Source organism: Notolepis coatsorum, assembly GCF_963971535.1.
Source record: "Notolepis coatsorum genome assembly, chromosome: 16".
NCBI classification, from domain to species: domain Eukaryota; kingdom Metazoa; phylum Chordata; class Actinopteri; order Aulopiformes; family Paralepididae; genus Notolepis; species Notolepis coatsorum.
Window position 1 is genome coordinate 57,515,718 of NC_140180.1, and position 24,297 is coordinate 57,540,014.

Consider the following 24,297-nt stretch of genomic DNA (forward strand, 5'->3'; position numbering starts at 1 on the left):
ACACGACAAAGGGTTAATCCTTTCACCGCGACGATACAGAAGGTTAACCCTTTCACTGCCATGCGACAAAGGGTTAATCCTTTCACAACCACACCACAGAAGGTTAACCCTTTCACTGCCACACAACAAATGGTTAACCATTTCACAACCACACTACAGAAGGTTAACCCTTTCACTACCACACTACAGACGGTTAGTAGTGTGGCAGTGAAAGGGTTAAGGCTCAGGCACACAAGACGACCCAACAAGAGCAATTCAGACTATACAACTGGTCTTGAATCAATTCTGTAAAGGTGTGCACACGAGGCAACGGATGGGTCACACACATGAAGAGGAAGGCTCAGATTATATCTTCATCTAAAAGGAAAAAAAAACAATGTAGACAGGAAAAAGGAACTCAGCGCTCATGTGATCTACATTTTTATTCACACATAAAAATTACTTGGCTGATGTTACCAAAACAAGCCTTTCTTTATGCCTTGACTGGCCCAGACAAAATATTGGCCATCTATGAGCGGGGGGAGGGGGGGGGGGGGGGGGGTGTAGTGGGTTAAAGTCGCAACCCTTGAACATTTTCACACTTTAGGATATTTTTTGAGGACCAATCCAGCCGTATCCTCTTCAAACTGATCCAGATGAACCCCAACTGTTGGGCTGTGGCCATTCCTGAGCTACAAATGGCCATGTTGACATGTAGTTTGAATTCGCCTCTAGGCTAAATGACATTGTAGGTGTCAGTGCTCCAGTTTGGAAATGGCAATGCTTTGACGTGGTCTCCTGTTCCCTGAAGTCTGGATGTCAACACTCATTCAGTCAAAATGACATTGAACTGTATATCATGGGGCCATTCTTTAGAAACACGTTGGGGGACAGCTCCATATTGCCATCATTCTCTCTCAGGGATGGTGACTGCTTTATTTTTTATGTCGAAATTGGGTCTATTAGCAAGTTAACTAGGTCTCTGGGAGGTTTTGTTTGCTCAGCGTAGCAGAAGCCAAGCTGGAAAACTGAGCACTTAAACACATTGAGGAATCTGGCAGCTCTGTTGCTCCCCACGGCATTCTTGTTGAAATTGGTGCACAATCCAGTCTGTTAAGTGCAAGTTAAACAGCTAAAGTGTATTACTACACATTTAAGTAAACATTTAGAATTGTTTCATAAGAGCAGGTCTGCCTCTGGGCCACCTACTTCCACCAAAAAACACACACACACACACACACACACACACACACACACACACACACACACACACACACACACACACACACACACACACACACACACACACACACCAGGGGCGGATTTAGGATTGTAGGAGATCCGGGGCTTAGCCCAGATGGGCCCCCCCCCCCTTTTTTTTTTTTTTTTTTTTTTTAAATTTAAATTTTTTTTTGGCAGGCAAGGGGTGGTTTGGAGGGGCTCAGGCACGACCCCCTCCACGACAGATTTTTTTTGAATTTAATGAACCTGTACGTGCAATTTCCTGCAATATAGAGCCTTCAATCTTGACCAATAAAGCTGCTCTTTTCACTATAAAACTCAGTTAACCATAACGTAGTTATGGTTAGATTTATATATTGGGGGGGGATATATCATATTTTCCATATAATCAAAAAGTGGTGGAGCAAGATTATACCGTTGCCCCCCCAAGTTCAATAGTGGGAGAGCAGAGATGCTCCGAATGCTCTTATGGCCAGGCGTCTATGATTCACTGATACAAAGTAAAATAGTGCAGTGCAATAAAATAGTTAGTAAAATAGAATAAAATAATGCAATAGTGCATTGCAATAAAATAGTTATCATCGTATTTAATCGGGAGGCCGGTAAGGAGTGCATTACAGTAGTCGAGTTGGCTTGAGATAAAGGCATGGATCTGGTTTTCAGCGTCCTTTTGATTTATAAATGGCCGTACTTTAGCTGTTTCTAAGGTGGAAGAATTAAGTTTTTGTCAACTTGTTGATTGTGATTTAAAGCTTAGGTCTGAGTCTACCATAACACCAAGACTTAACTCACTCAAATACAGTTAGCAGCTGGATAGACCACAGATGGAAATTAGCTTCTGCTAAATCTGGTGCAAACATATTTTCATGTAACAATGATTAATTGTAAAAAAAATCATTTTTTTATTTTTTTTTTTTTTTTAAATAGATTCGGGGCTTTTCAGAATACATCCGGGGCTTGAGCCCAGGTAGCCACCCCCTAGCTCCGCCCCTGACACACACACACACACACACACACACACACACACACACAAACACACATACCGTACACTACTCCATCACAGGCTCACACAAATCACACCGTAGGTTAACCACAAACAGTCACACAATCCTTATGACAAATGCACAATAAAAAGGTGGGTAAACTCCTACGACCTCCAGCGGTGTCGCCAATAACAATATACTTTCTTTTCCAGAATTATTATTTTGGTTTCTTTCTTAAAAATACCTTATTTACATGTAACTGTAGCATCAACCGGATAGATATGATATGATCTGTAACATTTAAAGTCTACCCTACCCTGACCCCTTAACACAAACTCACACACTACAGGTTGTATGCTGACAAAAATCACCCCTAAACATCCTCAAGTCACCCACAAACACAAACAAAACTGCAGACTCAGTTGAGCCACTAATATACACAAACACATGTCCAATTGCAGAGATTGTTGAGCTTCTAATATACAATACAGAAACCCCCAATACAATAAGGCTTACGCACAATCCCATTTCCAGGTTCTTTAAAAGGTTGTACTGCTGATCTCAAAGACCTAAATGTAGCTACCCACCTACACCTGGCCCCCGACTCACACTCTACAAATACCTTACCTATACATAACACACACACACACACACACACACACACGGACCACACTCATGCTGGACCTCCAAAAGGCTTTCGACACTGTCAATCACTCCATTCTGATTGACAAGCTAAAAGCAATTGGTTTTCATAGTTCATCAGTGAGCTGGATGCAATCCTACCTGGAGGGGAGAGAACAGACACTGTCCCCCGTCCCCCCCCTCCCAGTGAGCTGTGGTGTTCCACAAGGAAGCATACTAGGTCCGCTACTGTTCCTAATTTATGCAAATGACATGTCGTCAGCTTGTGACTGCAACTTGTTCCTGTTCACGGATGACTCAGCCCTGCTGGTCTCTGACAGGGACAAGTTGCAGGTTGAAAAAGCCCTCAGCTCAGAACTCGGCAGAATCTGCACCTGGCTCGCTGATAACAAACTACCATTACACCTGGGTAAAACAGAGTCCATTCTCTTTGGATCAAATAACAAACTCAGCAAGACCGACAGCTTCTCTGTTACAGTTGGTGACATTATTGTCACAAGGAAAGATGAAATTACCTACCTGGGTTCCATCCTAGAGGCAAATCTTTCCTGTGACAAAATGGCAACCAATGTAATAAATAAAAGTCAACCAACGAACACGATTCTTGTACCGGATCTCCTCTCTGGTAAACAAGAATACCCTGAAGACTCTGGCAGGAGCACTCATTCAAGGGTACTACGACTATGCTTGCAGCACCTCATGGTACCAAAGCACCTCAAAAGCCCTAAAAACAAGACTACAAACATCACAAAACTGGTCAGACTACTGCTTGACCTTACTCCTAAAACCCACCTCACCCCAGCCCATTTTGACAACCTAGAATGGCTTAGAGTAGACGAATTCCACAACCACAACACCAGAGGGAGTTCCACAAATCATGTTCAACCCAGATTCGGCTCAAACAAGGGACTAAACACGTTTCGCAAATATGCCACAACAATGTGGAACGACATACCCACAGCCGTAAAAGAATGTGAATCCCTACCCTCCTTCAAAACCGCTCTACAGGGGGCTGCAATTAGAAACTGGGCCCGGTAAATGTCCAACCCCCCCCCCACGACCCACCCACCCCCCTCCAATGTACAGTTTCTTCCCCTTCCAATGTATATATTTTTCTTTTATGATCTCTTTCTCTTAAACAGTAGTGTATATTGTGTACTGTATATGTCTTGTATGTCATAAATGTCTGGATGTAACAGTACTGTATATCTCTATGTCATGTATGTCATAAATGTCTTGATGAATTGAAAATGCGGGACCCGGATGTAAACAAGACGAAAGTCTTTCTCTGGTCTACATCCTCTTAACAATTGTTTGTATTGCGCCGTACTGTATTGTACCCATTCTGCAATCTGTTAATAAAGTTTTCAATCAATCAATCAAACACATGCACACACACATACACACATGCACACGCGCACGCTTCCTCACCACGTCAATAATCTGTAGCAGTGTGAGGCCCAGCTCCACCAGTATGGGCGCTGAGTCGTTGGCCACGGGCCTCTCCAGCCGGGTGTAATTGGACATCAGCTCCTTGTACAGCCTCCTCTGGTGCTCCCCCTGCAGGGACCCTGGGGAGGTGCAAAAGGAAGAATGTGTTCACAATGTCCGTTCATGTCCTTCTTTCTTTCTATTTACACCTCTGCAAAGTACGAGGGGGCATTGAGCCATTACTGTCCCTTGCATGTGAGATTGTCCGTCATAGTAACGGCACTCAAATCGATTCGATTTGATTGAGATTGATAGCCAGTGGCACTCGACGTGCGCTGTGGAATGTGGATGTATCACCTAGCTCTTCTAGTCAATCCCATCATGTGATTCTTCGCGAGACACACGGTCAGGGGCGTCGTTCTGGTATGGCAAGGTATGGCACTCGCCATACCATGGCAATTTTTTTTTTTTTTTTTTTATAATAATCTTTTTTTATGTTGATTTAGAATTCAAACTATTCGGTACAGCCCTAGCATGTTTTGATATTGTCAATTATCTCACTTTTACTAGGTGACTTTTACTGTGACTAACTGAAATATGCCACCAAAAAAAAGGAAAATGGACATACAGACGTTTTTTAATCAAAGGGCAGCAGAGACAAGTGATACAGGGACACAGGTAAGGTAAGTGCAGTTCAGCATTCAGTAACCCATACTTTTTGTGAATGTGTTTTTGATACTACATTCTGTTGAACACACACCTCAAAACCGTACCTACGGAAAATTGGCTCAATTGCAAGAAAAATAATACAGTTATGATATTACATTCTGCATAATTCGTATGCAAAATATTGTGGTTCCCTGCTTTAGTCTGTTGACACATTTCTATACTAAAAATGCTTGTGTAGTCCTGTGTCATACCTAAATGTCATATAACTTAATTGTATAGAAACAACTCACCAAAAGTGACTATTGCACAACTGATTTGACAAAAAAAAACGACCAAGGGGGGGGAAACCCTCACTACCCCAACCCCCCCCTCCCTCCTCGCCATACCTTGGCTTTTACTGAAACGACGCCACTGCACACGGTACAAAACAACAAGGTGTTTCACAGATTACAGGCATGCGTTTGCATTGTAATTTTACATGCATTGTAAGATAAGATAAGATAAGATAAGATAAGATAAGATAAAGTATTTATTGATCCACTTGGGGAAATTCGGGTGTCATAGCAGCATGGGGGAGGGGGGAGGGGAGATACAGGTATGGCAACTTTAGAGGAATGGTAAATGGTAAATGGACTGCATTTATGTTTTATCCAATGCCGCACATTCACCCATTCACTCACACATTCCAAGGACCACATTTGTGCCTCTCTCCCCAGTGATATGGACCCTATGCAATTTGCATACAGGACAAACAGGTCCACTGACGACGCGGTCTCCCAGGTACTGCACAGCACTCTCTCCCACCTTGACCGTCAGAAGGGGGGCTATGTGAGACTGTTGTTCATTGACTACAGCTCAGCGTTCAACACCATAGTCCCCACCAGACTGGTGGACAAGCTGATCGAGCTAGGTCTGAGCTCCGCCCTGAGCGCCTGGGTACTGGACTTTCTGAGTGAAAGACCCCAGGCGGTCAGGGTGGGGGGTCAGACCTCCAACACCATCACCCTGAGCATCGGGTCCCCCCAGGGCTGTGTTCTAAGCCCCCTGCTGTACTCACTCTACACACACGATTGTGTGGCCAAGTTCAGCTCCAACTCCATAGTGAAGTTCGCAGACGACACGGTGGTGGTGGGGCTGATCTCGGACAACGACGAGAAGGCCTACCGAGAGGAGGTTGAGGTACTGGAACATTGGTGCCAGGACAACAGCCTGCTCCTGAACATTGGTAAAACCAAGGAGCTGATCGTGGATTATAGGAGAGGACAGCAGGAGACACACACACCACTGATGATTAACGGGGCTACCGTGGACAGGGTGAGCAGCTTCAAGTACCTGGGGGTCCACATCTCAGAGGATCTGACATGGTCAACACACATAGACACAGTAGTAAAGAAAGCGAAGCAGCGCCTCTACCACCTGAGACAGTTAAGGAAGTTCAGAGTATCGGGGAAGATACTCCAGTCCTTCTACTCAGGAGCTGTAGAGAGCATCTTGACCGGAAACATCACTGCCTGGTATGGGAACAGCACGGCACAGGACAAGAAGGCCCTACAGAGAGTGGTGCGCTCAGCCGAGCGTACCACGGGTATTGCGCTACCTCCCCTGCAGGCTCTATACAACAAGAGGTGCAAATCCAGAGCCTGCAGGATAATGAAAGACCCCCACCACCCCAATAACAGCCTGTTCCAGCTGCTGAGGTCAGGCAGACGCCTGCGAACCCCAGCTTCTAGGACGGAGAGGCTTAGGCTAAGCTTCTTCCCCCAGGCCATCAGAGCCTTGAACAATGAACATTGAGAGACACAGAAACTGAACTATCCACACACAAGCACACACAAGCACATACACGACACGCACGCTGAGCACGCTCACACACTAGCAGCCACTTTAACACTCATGCCGCACACACGCACACTTATGGCCAGAGGAAAGGCCACTTTAAATTAGTATAACATCAGGAACAGTGTATTGCACTACTAAAGCTACCTAGCATGTCCTATATGCTCTGTAAATACTATGTACAGATACCGAGATGGCACACCATGTACCTGTTTATTGCACTGTTGTTTTTATTGGATTCTATTATATGTTGTACCACTGTATTTTTATTGGATTCTATTATATGTTGTACCACTGTATTGCACATCGTCGCGGGCAAGACCAGCCGCATTTCATTGTATACCTGTATGCCGTGACAATTAAAACTCTTGACTCTTGACTTGACATTCACACACCAATGGCAGAGGAAACCATGTAAGGTGCCAACCTACTCATCAGGAGCTATTACGGTTAAGTGTCTTGCTCAAGGCTCACGCTGCCGGGAGGAGCTGGAGTCGAACTGGGAACCTTCAGGTTACCAGACGGCCGCTCTCCCTCCTGAGCCACTGTCACCCTGAGGAACAGACAGATAAATAAAAGTAACGTTTGTTTTTCTACGGCACATGTTCTGCATAATAGCAGCAGCCAAGAGGCACTTCAAAAACAAAAGCCCTCACGTTGAATCCACATGATACTTGAGGCCGTTCATCGGTTGACTGCAATACAAAGCAATCTTTTGGATCTCCCATTTAGATTGGTTTATACAACGGCATGCAAATTTCTCGATTCTGATTGGCTGAAACAGTCATTTTACACGTCTTTATTGGCAACAATTCCACGCTGCTGGCCCAGGACCCGCCCACAACCGAACCACATCACATCACTCCGCCGGATCACAAGAAGGTGGACAATAATCTTTACAAATGGATATGTTGATAGCGACTAAACGACTAAATATCAAGCGATTCTGTCACAGCGAATGTCTTAGTCGTTTAAACAATGTTGGATGATGTAATTGATTGGTCTTGAATCATTCTGTAACAAAAGAAAAATCGCGGTTTGATTGATTGATTAATTTTCAATTCTTTTTTTCAATTTCTTTTTCCTTTCGACTGTCAGCGCTCGCTCTAGTCTCCACCCACCGCCACACACCCCCCCCCACACACACACACACACACACACACACACACACACACACACACGCACACACACACACACGCACACACACGCACACACACACGCACACACACTGCCTGCAACGCGGGGGATAGTCAGAGAGCTGGGTGCTGCGCTGTTCTAAGTGAGCATGGCCTATTGAGTTGATTGATTGATTGATTGCTAATTTTATTACTGTACGCTTGGTTTCCAACTGGTTAAGTTTAGGCCCTCTACAGTAGGTTTAAAAAAATAAATAAAAGAATAGGGCGAAGAAAACGTTTTTTTCCTATAGGGCAAAGAAAACGTTTTAATTTGTTTTACCTACTTTATATAGAAGCATCTAAGAATGAAGTTCTATGGAAAGTAGGTCTGCATTCCCTTAACAATTGTGTGTATTGAGCCGTACTGTATTGTACCCATTCTGCATCTGGTAATAAAATGTTCAATCAATCATTCCAATAATACACAGTTGGATGTGTTAGTTGGTTGGATGCACTTCAAGCTGCTTCCACATGAGGCAACTTCTCTCAATCATTCCAATAATACACAGTTGGATGTGTTAGTTTGGTTGGATGCACTTCAAGCTGCTTCCACATGGAGGCAACTTGTCTTTTTTGTAGTTGTGGGAACTACTTTTTCTGGCGGATGGTTTTTTCAATACATCTTCGATTAATGTGTGTTTATTGTATAGAAATAAGGTTGGATGAATCTGGCAGTTGTATAAAAGCTTTACACCACTTGCAGTCGTGATTTGTGAACAATAAACCATGCCTAGGGGGGTCTAACGACCCTCGGCTGCGCCTCGGGCCTGACGACCACCCCTAGGCATGGTTTATTGTTCACAAACCACTCCTGCGCGTGATGTAATGCCTAAATAGACCAGAAAGACACCAGAAAGATGAATGTTTTAGAAAAGTGCACTTTATTAAGTAGGAATGCACCAATACTGATACTACTGGTAACAGATATTGGGCCAATATCAGTCTAAAACACTGGTCGTGGTATTGGAGAATTTGCTTAATACAAAAATGTTATACATGTAACATGTCAGAGGTCAAAGCAAAGCGACTTGATTTTCAGACATTTTGGCACAAAGAACCTAACTACCTCTAAGTCTAACTGATCAAACCTAATAAGATAATATCTCAGTCATGTTTGTTCTGTCATCCCTAACTAAACTGCTAGACCTAAGTCTGTACTGTTCAGTAAAGATACTCTGTCTCAGTCTCTAGGGCTTGGGAAGTGTGGGGGAAATTAATGGATACCGGTCGCCAAGACTTGACATTAACACTTTCAATGCCGGAGCTCGGTGCACGATTTAGTGCTTCCGTGCCACCACGGAAGAGCTCTCATATTTGCAAACGCATAAACTAGATCTCTCGTCGTTGGCAATGAACGGTCGGCATGAACAAACAAGATATCTCGTCGTTGGCATTGAAAGTGTTAAGGCTTGTCCTATTGTCCGGGACAAGTAAAAATAATGGTCGGACAAGCATAATACAATTGAACTTGTCCGACCGGACAAGTAAAAAAATAATTATAATAATAATAAAAAAAAAATATATATATATATATATATTCCCCAAACAAATAGTAATGTTATTCCTGTGCCTGTCTCACAGTGTCACACTGGAAACTCTCAATCTCTGTACGTCAATATTACTTGTCCCGGACAAATGGTGAGCATCTTCTGAGTACTCGCTTAGTAGTTGACAGTGGCACGAGACCCGCGAAAATATCAGAATGTTTAATAAAAGTTCCCGCAGGGCGGCCGGGTGGCGCAGCGGACTAAATGTCTGCCCACCACCACAGAGACAGTGGGATCGAATCCAGCTGTGGTGCTTCCGGGTTGGCCGACCGTCCATACTAACACAATTGGCAGTGTTAGAGGGTGGGAAACCCGGCGAGGATGGGTCCTGGTCGTTGTAAACAGCGACTCCTACAGTTCGGTCGGGGCGCCTGCACAGCGAGGGAAAGACCTGGGGGAGGTAGTGTGATCCTTCCCCACGTTACACTCTCCCAGTAAGAGTCCGCACTGCCAGGTGAAAAGAAGCGGTTGATTGGCTGCACATGTGTCGGAGGAAGCATGTGATAGCCTCCACTCTCCCAGACCGACGGTAGGGGGTAGGTGCGCAATGACCAGGAAGGGGACAAGTGGCTCAAAAAGTTAATGTCAAGCCCTGCCGGTCGCCATCTTTGGCGGGTTACTTTCATCAATTTGCATCGAGGAAGGGACAGAGAAAAAATAGGATCAGATTTTCTCCTGTGACGGTCGTGAGATTTTATGTGGCAGCTTTTCACACAAGACTTCCAGACCACCTTTTAACACAGAAACCCGCCTCTCAACATAGTCAATTAGAGTGATCCTCTACAGACCCAGAAATATGACGTCAACTTCACATTCCCTATACTTTAGGACTTTGTATCAGCTGAGAGAAGTGACAAGTCGTATTGGTGCGGTGCGTCCCTATTTGTAAGCTCCTTGTTTTCTGAGGATGCAAAGTGTATCTTGGAAAATGGCTGAATTCCAAATCACTAACTTTTATATGTGGGTTAGACATTGCACATCCTAAGGTTCTTGTCTTGTTTGTGGCCATCTTCTGTAGCTTGTCACTCTGACTGTCTATTCTTCTGATAGCAGGTGTTTAATCAAAGATCCCCGCTTTCTAGTCTTGCACAAGGACCAATCAGCATGGGTATGGGCGGGTTAATTTTCCATTGATGGGGATTTCATTGGGTGTTTTTAAGTAAAGTGCGGCCGCAGGATTAATAAGTTAATAGCGTTAACCTTAGTTCGGCCAGAGAAACAAATATACTAATTAAAATTGTTGGACCTGCGAGATTTGTACTTTGTACTTTGTAGGTCTGCATTTTAAATGTAAGGAGTAAAACATATGTTTTTTCTCTCTGAAATGTAATTGAGTAAAAGTACAAGTAGACAAACCTAATAATACTCGAGTAAAGTACAAATCCCCAAAAACAGTACTTAAGTATTGTAACGAAGTACTTTACACCCCTGCACACATCCATACACAAACACACACACACACACACACACACACACACACACACACACACACACACACACACACACACACACACACACACACACACACACACACACACACACACACACACACACACACACACACACACACACACACACACACACACACACACACACACACACACACACACACACACACAATGTGGTGGGATGTGAGCTGGTATACATTCAGGGTCAGCAGTGATTAGGATGATGTGCTTGTTGGCCCATGCTCTCATCACCACCATTGATCTCCCTATCTCACCTTCCTCCACACAGCCTTCCATATGCAAGAGCTTCTTATTAATTAGAGGACCAATTATCACAGGCTCACCCACCCACACACACACACGCATGCACACACACATACACACAGACAAACATTTCTGCATACAATCACAAATGGATGCATGCAAGTTTCAAGTTTCATGCACATGATATAGGACAAAATTATGACATTATTTTGACAAATATCGCAATTACAACACGATTCACAATATGATAAGGAATGGTATTTGTATTTGCTGTCATTGTTTTCATTTTCATTATAAAATAATAAAAAATATGATGGATTTTTGCAGGGTTCTGGACCAAACATTCCCTATACTTTAGGACTTTGTATCAGCTGGGAGACGTCGTATTGGTGGGGTGCATCCCTATTTGTAAGCTCCTTTTTTTCTGAGGATGCAAAGTGTCTCTTGGAAAATGGCTGAATTCCAAATCACTAACTAGCCCCTCTTCCTCCTTGACCTCGTACTCTTTCCGCTGGCACAAAACCCTGGCTGGTCGCTACTGTAACTGTGGAGCTTCAGACATGCACCATCTTTTCACATCCGTCCAAAACCTGTCCTCACTCACACACACACACACACACACACACACACACACACACACACACACACACACACACACACACACACACACACACACACACACACACACACACACACACACACACACACACACACACACACACACACACACACACACACACACACACACACACACACACACACACACACACACACACACACAAACAACGTATTCACTGGCTCACACACCACACACTATTGCACTCACGGGCACATGGACACACAGAGTAATATGCACTTCAGTGCTCAGCCAGTCTCGCATCTCCCATTCACTTCCCATAATGCTCCCGTGATTTAATGATAGTCTCACATGCGCTGCTGTACACTAGGAAATGGAGAAATGCAAAAGGCGGAGAGGAAGAAAGATAGAGAGACAGAGACAAAAAGGGAGAGAGAGTGAGAAAGGGGGGAAACTAACAGAGAAAGAGTGGAAGAGATTGAACTTGCTACAGAGCTACTGTTAAAAGTATTTGGCCCGGCACAGTGCTGATGGGTTTCCATTAAAAAGATGGTTCAGATTTTTGGAAATCAAGTCAATGAAATACTTGGCGGTAGTGTAGTGGATGTGAATTTTCTTTTTTTAAGATTTATTTTAGCATTTTTACAGCTTTTACAGGCGGAGAGGAAGAATGGGAGAAGATGTGGGGGAAAAAATTCAGGAAATGTCGCCGGTTCCGGGAGTCGAACACGGTACGGCTGTGTAGCACCGCAGTGATTTACGTGGTGTGCCACCCTGGCGCCCCGTGGATGTGAATAATTAGCTTACTTGTCAAGTCCTGTGGTCGGAGTTCTGAGGAAACCGGGACGCTTTAAACCGGCAGCAAAGGGCAGAAACGGGGGCACAAAACCAGGTTTGATTTGCGCTTTGGTAGTGAGCACAACGTTTTTCTTTTCACTAATTTGTGTGTAAATACTGTTTGATCCTGATGACTGATGAGTCTTTAATTAACCTCCTGAACTGATGCATATGGTCTACATGTGCACTTGCTGCATACAAATTGATAGAAAATTGGGTCCAAATAGGTTCTCGATGCAGCTGTCAACCTACACTTTCACAACAGATAAAAAAGGCTGTGTTTTGCAAGACCGCAATGTCGTGAATTATAATACTAAAGCTACAGTTTTTTGGTGTTTTAGTGGCTTTGGTAGGGACATGTCTACGCCTATGATGCACGAAACCAAAACAGTTTTAATCCACACCTCAACATGCTGGCAAAAGGTTTACCCGCCTCCAAAGAAAAACTACGGCCCAGCAGCTTTTTCCAAGAAACAAAATAGTACCAAGTGATTGAAGAATCTGAAGTGCTGGATGATGATGGTTTTGTGTTAGAAATAGGTCAACCCTTTTGCACGGCTGTAATAGGAGATGACACAAAGGATGGAGATGACTGAGGAAAACTAAAACAAACCCTGTGAACTTTGGAAATTACTCAACAACCCAACTAGGCTGCAGCAAAAAACTAAAAACCAGATTCACAAAAATAAACATAAAGACAGAAAACACTCTCATCACAGACAAGCTGGATGTGGCCAAATACCTAAACATATTCTTTACTAACATAGCCACAACACTGGTTAATAAACTACCCTACCACTCAGGGCATTTTGGGGTAGAACACAGGTCCGCAAAGATGACTTCAAACTTGAAATGGTAACAACAGATGAGGTACTAAAGAAACTGAGCGCCCTCCAACCTAACCAGGCCACAGGCCATGACAATATCCCCTCCAAATTCCTCAGAGACTCAGCAGCCGCCATCACACCAGTCATCACACACATAATAAACCTCTCCATAAAACAAGGACACGTCCCCAAAGACTTCAAAATTGAGTGCAGTGACCCCCCTGCACAAAAAAGGCAGCAAATTAGACCCAGGCAGCTACCGTCCTGTTTCTATTCTTACCTCCATCTCGAAAGTCATGGAAAAAATTGTCTACGAACAGGTCGAAAAGTACCTTGCGGAAGAAAATTGAATCTACGAATTCCAATCTGGCTTCAGAACATCCCACTCCACTGACACATGCCTTCTCTAATTGAACGACCACATCAAACAAGAGGTAGAGGCGGGCAAATACTGCGGCCTGGGTCATGCTGGACCTACAAAAGGCTTTCGACACTGTCAATCACTCCATTCTGATTGACAAACTAAAAGCAATTGGTTATAGATCGTGTAGCTACCGCTCTGCGTCCTTCTGAAACACATCCTTACGCCAGTATAATACTGAATAAAATCTCCACATGCACCTTTATACACCTATTCGCCTGGCCACACCCCCATCCGCTCCTCTACATAAGCAGGGGTGTGGCCATACTATCAGCTCCTTCCTTACTTTCACCACGGCGAGTGTCTGTGTACACCACTCGAGTTTAGTGTAAAGTGTTTGAAGATTGGAGCTGTTAGACATTATTTCTTTATTTTTCTCTCTCTCACAAGTTTAGAGAAAAGGCTAAGCTATAATGTCTTCATCGGAGGGTTCGAGCATTGGCAACATCACCCTTCACCAGCGATTCTCTATTGCCGCCTCCGCTGTGCGTCGTGGGGCTGCTCTGACTCCACGGTCGTGGCAATCAGATGCACCTGAGCGGCGTCCGGTGGAGAGTCTGCCTCTCTGGGGGGCTGTTGAGCTAAGGCCATCTCCTGTGAGATGGCCTAGTTCCAGCTCTGGTTCCCCCTCTAGTGGACGGTCGGCCGACAGGCCGACGGCTCCTCTGGGGGCGGAGGATCTGAGACGCAAGCTCTTCGCCTCTGCTCACTCCCGTCGTAAGATGGTGAGCTGCAGAGGCGAACGGCCTGGCTTTGGGGAGTTGCTGGAGCCAGACGAGGGTGTTCCTGCTCGGTCTCCTTGTCCGATGGAAACGGAGGATTTTATGGAGGGAGCGGGAGAGCTCTTGTTTGACGCCCCGGTGGAGACGTATCACTGTCCCCCTCAGGGTGTGGCAGGGTGTGATATGTCTCCTTGGGGTCCCTCGTCGTCCGGTGTTGGGTTAAAACCTCAGACTCGGAGACGGGATGCCCTGCTATCAACCTCGTCGGATGGTGGCGCCACACAGAGTGGCCGCCTCCCATACGTGAGGGACGCGGGCTGCGTGGAGGGAGGTACGCATGGGGAATTACGTGCCTTGTTCCCGGAGCTCATGGCGGCCTCCGCAGCCACTGCCTGCACCTGACTTGATAGGTCATCTCTGGCAACGTCGTCCTGTGAGGGAGACGGACATTGTCTGCCCATTGTTTCCCTCAATGGAGGCCTACGTGCGTCAGGGACAGGTAATCTCCCGCTTCACTGGCCTTACCCCCGCCTACGTGCCAGTCGCCTACGTGCCAGTTCCCCATGGGAAATCGGCTAGGCAGTTGGCCAACTGGAGTGACCAGTCATTCATCGCCGCAACACAGAGCCTGGCTGCGACGTCAAACATCACGCAGCTGGCGCGCTTCATGTCGGGGATGATGACGGGTGGGTCTGTGTTGGACGAGCACCATCAAGTCCTACACGCCCAGGCGGCTGGAGCCATCCTGCACCTGATACAGCTGCAGGGAATCGCCGCCGGGAAGATACGCTCCCTGGCCACTCTGTCCCAGCGCCACCTTTGGCTGGAGCAAGCAAGGGTGCCGGAGCAGAAGAGGCTTCCCCTGCTCACGGCCCCCCTCTCCGAAGCTGAGCTGTTCGGGTCTGCCATGCAGCAAATGACAGCTGCATGCAGGGACATGGAGGAGGAGCGCGCTGTGCTCCAGCCCCATTTTCCCCCACCCGACGCTGCCGGTGCTGTTCGACGGAGGCCACGTCGTTGGGGATCCGCGACCGTCGCCACCGCCACCACCGCCGCCGCTGCTGGTCCCTCAGCCAAGAAGGCCAGGAGCGAAAAGGGTGCCTCGTCCGCTGCAGCCAGCCGACCCACGCCCGGAGGTGACGGTAGGGATCATCGTGTCCAGGCACCCCAGAACAGTCCCTCCGGGCCCGCTCCCCGTGGGGGCAAGTACTGGGCTGCACGCGGCAGGCGCCGGTAAGTGACTTTCCCCCTGTTCCCTTTCAACCAACCATATGATTTGTTCGCATTAAATAAAGGGTCCCTCATGGTGAGAGACTATTTTTTGTTACAAACTGTGTGTTTATTCACTGTATATGTTGGGGATACGATGTGTGAACCCTCGCCTAGTTGTGGGGGGGGAGAGCAGGACTTTTAGTCATTCTGGTCGCTACATATATATGTGCTTAGCAAGGCCTGTAGCTAGCACTCAATCAAAAGGCTTTTTCTTTCCTCATCCTGAAGAAATATGTTTCTTCTTATAGTGGTACATTTTTACCGTTGTCTGAGGGGGTTGTGTGTGTTCTGTTACATTGGTAAACAATGGAATTGAGTCCACAGCTTGGAGTGTTAGCCTACAAGAAGTGCTCGTGTGTATAGCTTGTACCGAGGTCTTATTGACCTTGTGTGTTTTTTTCTTGAAACATGAAAAAAAAAAAATGTATTAATAATAATAATAATAATAATTATTATTATTATTATTAATAACAAACTCAGCAAGACCAATGTCTTCTCTGTTACAGTGGGTGCCAACAATATTGGCACAAGGAAAGATGAAATGACATACCTGGGTTCCATCCTAGAGGCAAATCTTTCCTGTGACAAAATGGCATCCAATGTAATAACAAAAGTCAACCAACGAACAAGATTCTTGTACCGGATCTCCTCTCTGGTAAACAAGAATACCTTGAAGACTCTAACAGGAGCACTCATTCAAGGGTATTACGACTATGCTTGTACCTCATGGTACCAAAGCACCTCAAAGGCACTAAAAACAAGATTACAAACATCACAAAACAAATTGGTCAGACTACTGCTTGACCTTACTCCTAAAACCCACCTCACCCCTGCCCATTTTGACAACCTAGGATGGCTTAGAGTAGATGACAGAGTACAGCAACTTGCAATGGTCCTGGGCCCCGTTCCATGTACCTGGATAACTGAGTTAGCCGGATAACTTTAGCTGGATAACTGGGTTAGCCGGACTTTCCGGTTTCATGTACGTGGATTTTCCAGATCACCATGCCAACAGATCCAAAAGTTTGAGCCTGCTCGAAAGCAGAGTTCAAGTTCAAGTTAGCCCGATCACGCAGAGCCACGCCCCCGCAAAGAAGTGACAGCTCGTTTCCTGAAACTATTCCCACAGTCTACGATCTGCATTATACCATTCTGAATTACGTTTTTGTGCTCCATTCTTCCAGAGGGGGCTTTTGAAATGTAAAATAGACCCAAAATGCTGATATTAAATTCACTTTGTCCTAAATAATGCACGTTATATATACCGTAAAATGTGGTTATTTTAATTGTAACTGGGATTAAGATGTCTGATGAGATGCGCTGTTTGACGGATTTGAGAAATTGAATGAGCCGTTGACGTCACATGAATGAATGAGGATAAAGAAATAAAACTTCATTCAAAATAAGGAATATTCTAAACACGGGTCTCTCGTTCATTAATGTATAAACAATGAATTTATCCCATCTGGCACAGTGGCCCAGTGGTAGTGCTCAAGCCTGCCAACCTTGCGACCCGGGTTCAAATCCCGGTGTTTCCAATATGATTTTTTTGAATATAATATTAATGATTATACGCCAAAGTAGCCTGGTTTTAAGTTAAAATATTATAAATCTACATGCATTGAGGATGTCATTCTTTATATAGCTCTCAACGTGCACCAAATTGAATTATTCCTATATTGCAAAAAAAAGGAGACAACTAGGGTCTTGAACCCCGGTCGTCCGTGTGAAAGTCAAAAGAACAACCCGTTAGACCACATTGGAGATAAGTTAAAGATTGACTATACATCAATCAATGGGCAAGAGGGCCGTATCGTAATTCTGTATAACAGTTAACTAGTTATTTTCGCTAGCAAGATCTCATTTGATTATTCAATCCAGCAGGCAAGTTTAAAGAAATATAATCTGATTGATTGAGGTAATGAGGGACTTAGAATTAGCCTATAGATAACGCATTTAACTTGTCGGCGAGGCGATTGAGCCGTATTGCAATCTGTCAATAAAGTCTTAAATCAATTAATCAATCAATGCCGTTGAGAATCAGGGTCTCTGCCATCGATACGTGCTGGCTTTTCACCTAAAACGGCCGCGCGCATTTAGCCTGACTCGCAAGTCTGGCTTGAGTTAACGAGACTGAATCCACCTTTGTGAAACAGGAAAATCCCGGCTTCGAACATCGGGTTAACTGAAGCTGGATAATGGACATCTTGATCGACTTAGTTGAACCACGTACATGAAACAGGGCCCTGGTCTACAAGATACACTACACCACTAAGGTACCCATGTACATGTCGAAATACTTGTCAAAGGTCAGTGAATACCACGACCACAACAGGAAGTTCCACAAATCATTCATCCTCATCTTTCTCTGTAGAAGACTTTGCGATCTTCTTTGAGGAAAAAGTGGAGAACATCCGCAGATCCTTCTCCCAACCCCCACCCATTCCAAATGCTGAATTGAGAACCTCATCCTTCACTCTGTCATCTTTCTCTCCCATTACAGAAGCCGAGACCCTGACACTGGTAACGTCGAACCGTCCGACTACATGCCAGCTGGACCAGCTACCCTCCCCACTCCTCCAGACCATAGCACCAGACATCCTCCCATTCCTAACTGCAACCATCAACTCCTCACTCAACTCGGGGGTGGTCCCCACCTCCCTAAAACAAGCCAGAGTCACGCCGCTCATAAAAAAAAAACCTGAACCCTACCGTCATAGGCAACTACTGTCCTGTCTCTCTTCTCTCCTTCCTTTCTAAAACACTTGAACGTGCTGTATCCAACCAACTTACTGCTTATCTCTTACAGAATGACCTCCTAGACCCTAATCAGTCTGGCTTCCGGACTGGCCACTCCACAGAAACGGCCCTCATTGCGGTCACAGAGGCACTTCACTTAGCAAAAGCGAAAGGCCTCTCCTCTGTCCTGATTCTCCTAGATCTATCTGCAGCCTTCGACACAGTCAACCACCAGATCCTCCTCGCGGCCCTCGCAGGAATGGGAGTGGCTGGCTCTGCGCTGACATGGCTGACATCATACCTCAATGACCGCTCCTACCAAATGTCATGGAGAAGGACCCTGTCAGCCACCCACCCCCTGCGGACGGGTGTCCCCCAGGGCTCGGTTCTAGGACCCCTTCTTTTCTCTCTCTACACTAAATCACTGGGTAACATTGTCATGTCTCATGGCTTCTCCTATTATTGTTATGCCGACGATACTCAACTCTTCCTCTCCTTTTCTCCCTCAGATATCCACGTCTCTGAGCGGATCTCTGCCTGTCTGTCCGACATCTCAACCAACCACCTCAAACTGAACCTAAGCAAAACAGAATTGCTCCACCTGCCGGCCAAATCCTCCCCCCTGACCGACCTTTCCATCACAGTCGAGAATGCAGCTGTGACCGCGTCCCCGACCGCCAAGAACCTTGGTGTTGTCCTCGACGACCAGTTGAACTTCTCTGCTCACATTGCAGCGACAACCAGAACCTGCAGATTCCTCCTGAGCAACGTCAGAAGGATCCGCCCCTTCCTGACAAAAGAAGCCACCCAACTCCTCGTCCAATCAACAGTCATCTCCCGCCTCGACTACTGCAATGCACTGCTCGCTGGCCTCCCGGCCACTGCCACTAAGCCTCTTCAACTCATTCAGAACGGAGCGGCCTGCCTGATCTCAAACCTACCGAAGTAGGCCCATGTCACCCCACTTCTTAGAGACCTGCACTGGCTCCCCATTGCTGCACGAATCCGCTTCAAGGCCCTCAACCTAGCATAACGTGCAGCAAAGGGAACCGCTCCCGCCTACCTCCGGTCAATGGTCTCTAACCCTCAAGACCCCTACGCTCTGCATCTTCTGGCCGCCTCAGACCTCAGAGAAGTCGCCTATTCTCAGTCCTTGCCCCACAATGGTGGAATGAACTACCCACCCCAGTTAGGACAGCCGAAACCCGTCCAATCTTTCGCCGTCGACTAAAGACGCACTTATTCAACCATTATCTGAATTTAAAAAAAAATTATAATAATAAATAAATAAATAAATATCTAACCCTAACTAACCTTACTGTCATGCACTTGTCCTAATAAACTAACCTACTGTAGCACTCAACACTTTGATGAACATTGTTACTCAGCTGATAGAGTTGTGCCCTTCCTGATGACTTGTCGTACAGAACTTGTAAGTCGCTTTGGATAAAAGCGCCAGCTAAATGTTCAACCCAGAATTGGCTCAAACAAGGGACTAAACACGTTTCGCAATTATGCCACATCAATGTGGAACGCCCTACCCACAGCTGTAAAAAAAAAATTAATCCCTACCCACCTTCAAAACTGCTCTCAAAGAGCACCTACGGGAGGCTGCAATTCGAAACTGGCCCCCATAAACGTCCAACCCCCCCCCCAACCACCCACTCCCTCCGAATGTACAGTTTCCTCCCCCTTGTATGTATATATTTTCTGTTAGGATCTCTGTTTAACAGTACTGTATATTCGCATATCTTGTATGTCACAAATGTAACAGTACTGTATACCTATGTATGTCACGTATGTCATAAATGTCATGATATATATCTGTATATCTGTATGTTGTGTACAGTATGTCATTATGAATTGAAAATGGGGGACCCTGATGTAAACAAGACGAAAGTATTTCTCTGGTCTGCAACCCCTTAACAATTGTGTGTATTGAGCCGTACAGTATTGTACCCATTCTGCAATCTGTTAATAAAGTTTTCAATCAATCAATGACACAATATCACCAGATCAACACACAGGGATCTAAATAAATATAAATATTTCAATCTCTGCGTACTGTAGCCTAATCCTGTTTAAAACCACAAAACTGGTTCTGCAGCCAGGGCGCCAACATCCCATCTTGTGTCTGTCTCTTTCATATTTCATGACTGAGAAATATGAAACAAGAAACAAAACAAACCACTAAACTAATACTAGTCAACAGTGATTGGAACTCACTCTAGTTCTCATAAAGCCAGTGTTCAATAACTGCAAGAGCCCCGAAATAATCAAATAAAAAAAAAACGATAGCACCGGCTTTAATTCACAAACAGCCAGTCAGTGTGCAGCTTGGTGTACCCGGGGGTGGGGAGAAGATCCATGACTTTTTTTTTTTTAATCAATTGACTAATTAAGCTGATATGAAATACTGGTGATAAGGGGGGGATGGAGGGAGGGAGGGAGGGAGGGAGGGAGGGAGGGAGGGAGGGAGGGAGGGAGGGAGGGAGGGAGGGAGGGAGGGAGAGGAAGGACAAAGTCGCCGTTCATTCACCAGCACTTTATCTCTATCCCCTACCCTCACTCTTTTATTAAAATGGTGTGACTACAATCCTATTAAGAGTTTCTCTTGAAAGGAGGGACAACCTTTACCAGGCATGATTGGCAAGAAAACAGCATAGAGCAGAATTCATTCTCATATTGGCTTTTACTTTTTTCTTTTTAATCAATTTGATTGCTTTCACTTTACTTAAGGCCATAATTTATCATAAAATGTTGACATGTATTACAAGCTATGAGTAGCTCTAGTAATAGGCTAAAAACATAAGGTAATAATAATAATAATAATAATAATAATAATAATAATAATAATAATAATAATAATAATAATAATAATAATAATAATAATAATAATAATAATAATAATAATAATAATAATAATTAAAATAATAATAATAATAATAATAATAATAATAATAATAATAATAATAATAATAATAATAATAATAATAATAATAATAATAATAATAATAATAATAATAATTATAATAATTATAATAATTATAATAATAATAATAATAATAATAATAATAATAATAATAATAATAATAATAATAATAATAATAATAATAATAATAATAATAATAATAATAATAATAATAATAATAATAATAATAATAATAATAATAATAATAATAAACTGTATTTATATAGCACCTTTCATACAAGGATTGCAGTTATATAGCCTACTGGCCTCGCGTCTCGCTCTTTGCCATACTGAGATATATCTTTATCTCCAGTACCTACTGTACCTCATTAACAAAAACAATGCACCCATGCACTTGACCAGGCCCCGCCCCAGTGTCCCCCTATAAGACACCGGACATGGTCATACTCGCCCTTCCTCTTTTTTGTTTCCATCATGAACGATGCAGTGCACTCCATGAACTAGTTGTTATGAAATGCAGAAGTAAATTGAACAATGTTGGGTTTTCGCCGGAGATTTCCCGGCCCCTGGAATCTTCTCGGCACATTCTAACAGCGCATCGGGCCTGTCCTGGGGTTTCCTTGTCTTCTGACAGCGGATCGAGGGACGTCGCGCGGCGGCTAGCTGTCATGGCTAGGTCACGCTCAGGTAGGGCCTGCGCCACCAGGCATCAATGCTGGCATTTGTGATACGGCAGTGCCTCACTAGTAGTAGTTTTTGTTGCAACCACCACTGGCGCTCCGTGCTTGTGAAGCAGGTGGCATCAGTCCTTTGCCTCTGGCATGTTGGAACGGTGCCCCGCCCGGCCGACGCCATGAGGTGAGTCGGCCCGGCAGGTGGCTGGTGGGCTGTTAAGCCTATACCGCCACGGTATGGAATTAGCAGCGACTAGTAACTTTGTTCGAATTGCTGTTTTTTCTGTCAAAAATGGTGTCGGGTGGCCGGGCCACGAAGGCCAGCCGACGTCGAAACATCGTGCAAGGTTTTGACGTTATTAGCTTTGACCTAGCCGCAAGCTATAACCGCAGGGAGGGCTAGGATGCTGTCAACGCTTGTTTACAGACATCTTGGTTGGATCAGTCTCCCTTTGAGGGGGTGAGAAGTTTTTTCCCTCCTCACGGCTCCCCTCTCCGCAGAGGGACTTTGGTCTTTCCGCAGAAGTGCGGGCGGTATTTGACCTAGGCCCCACACCGCCTCACACCGCGCAGCCAGAGGTGAGAGCACGGCCTTGCCAGCGGCTGTGGCGAGGCCCTCAACCAGCGGCCATGTTTCCCCCGCCTGAGGTACCCTGGGCACAACGTCAACAGGTGACCGCAAGGCCGACAGCCTTGGCGGCCGAGGGATTGGCTACATTAGATGAGCACGCCCTAAAAAACCGTCGCCGTCTAGCTGTGTGCAGCTCGCTCTCCGGTCACTCCCCCCGCCAACACCTGCGGGATAAGGGCTCTGATTTGTTTCCTTTGGTGTCTTCAATGAAGCGCAAGCGGCCCCACGTTTCGCTTCTCATGGGGACAGGGGCTGACACCCAGTTGATGGCTGAAACTGGGTCTGTCCGTGAGAATGTTGTGCTGTCAAGCGGCTCCCACACCACATGTTCTGCATCTGTGTTTGGTTGAGCCTGGTGTTACGTCTGTCAAGTACAAAGGTTGTCAGCAGGGGGGCTCGAGACCTCTTGAGGCAAACAGTGCGGGTTCCCCCGACCTCGCCTTCGCCAGGCCGGGTATCACGTTAGTGCCTCCCACTTCCGGAAGACCGGCAGTGATCTGGCAGGCGCGCGTGATTTGGGTGGTAGTAATATCACTGCAGGGCTATGGTGTGTAGGAACCCACCCTATCGGGCAGTGTGGGGGCCTCACACCTTGCATGTCCAGCTGTAGAACAATTCCTCAGCAGTCCATGCTGGAGGGGTGTTCAGTGGGGGAGCTTTTGTCACCTAGTATGATGTCAGCTTCTCCCGTATCAAACCGGCCCTTTCTGTCGGGGTCCCCCCTTGGGTGCGATTGCCTCGTGGGTAGTGTCAGGATCCGATGTCCCGACTCCACGGAACGCTCTGCACGCGCGGTTAGCAGGTCCAGGGTTGGCTACGCACAGTGAGCGGGACCGGGCCGCCTATCTACGGTTTCTGGCGGACCAGCGCCAAGTGGCGGCGGATGCGCTTGGGATTATCATCACATATGACTACAGCAGTGCCATATGTCGAGGTGGATGGAGAGAACGCTGAGGCGGGGACTTGTGTTTACACAACCCCACCCGTTTTCAGGTTTGGTACAGACCCTATTGTCAGGGTCACCAGCAGTGACAGCTCTGGCCAACGAGATCCAATCTCTGTGGGCAAAGCAAGCCATCGTCGTGGTCCCAAAGGAGGACGCGATGCGTGGCGTTTCCTCCCGGTATTCTCTGGTGCCCGAGAAATCGGGAGGGGGGTGTCAGACCCATGTTGGACCTGTCCCATGGAAGGTTCAGCATTTTGACCGTCTCCCACCTGTTGAACGCTGTCAGGTGGGGGCCTGGTTCTCCTCCATAGACCTGTAGCATGCGTATTCGCATCCCAGATCTTCCATCCTAGGGCTTACCTACGCTTCCTTTGCAGGGTTTAGCGTATGAGTACCAGAGGCTGCCGTTCGGCTATTCTCTGGCTCCCCGCATCTTCACCAAGTGCGTGGAGACCGCACTGGGGCCTCTGCGTCGTCGGGGGTTACGAAGTGTATTCTGC

The 24,297-nt window shown here is 45.8% G+C and overlaps 1 protein-coding gene across 1 annotated transcript in view; it reads right to left on the reverse strand.

Annotated features, from left to right (window-relative positions):
• The window catches only part of LOC311243106 (neuronal acetylcholine receptor subunit alpha-7-like), a gene marked incomplete at its 5' end in the record, with an annotated part of 167,529 nt that overhangs the window by 98,401 nt on the left and 44,831 nt on the right, over nt 1–24,297 (reverse strand). Inside the window, one exon of the mRNA XM_084332194.1 lies at nt 4,278–4,417. Within this exon, the coding sequence (XP_084188320.1) occupies nt 4,278–4,417 (140 nt within the window). The remainder of the gene's footprint in view (nt 1–4,277; nt 4,418–24,297) is intronic.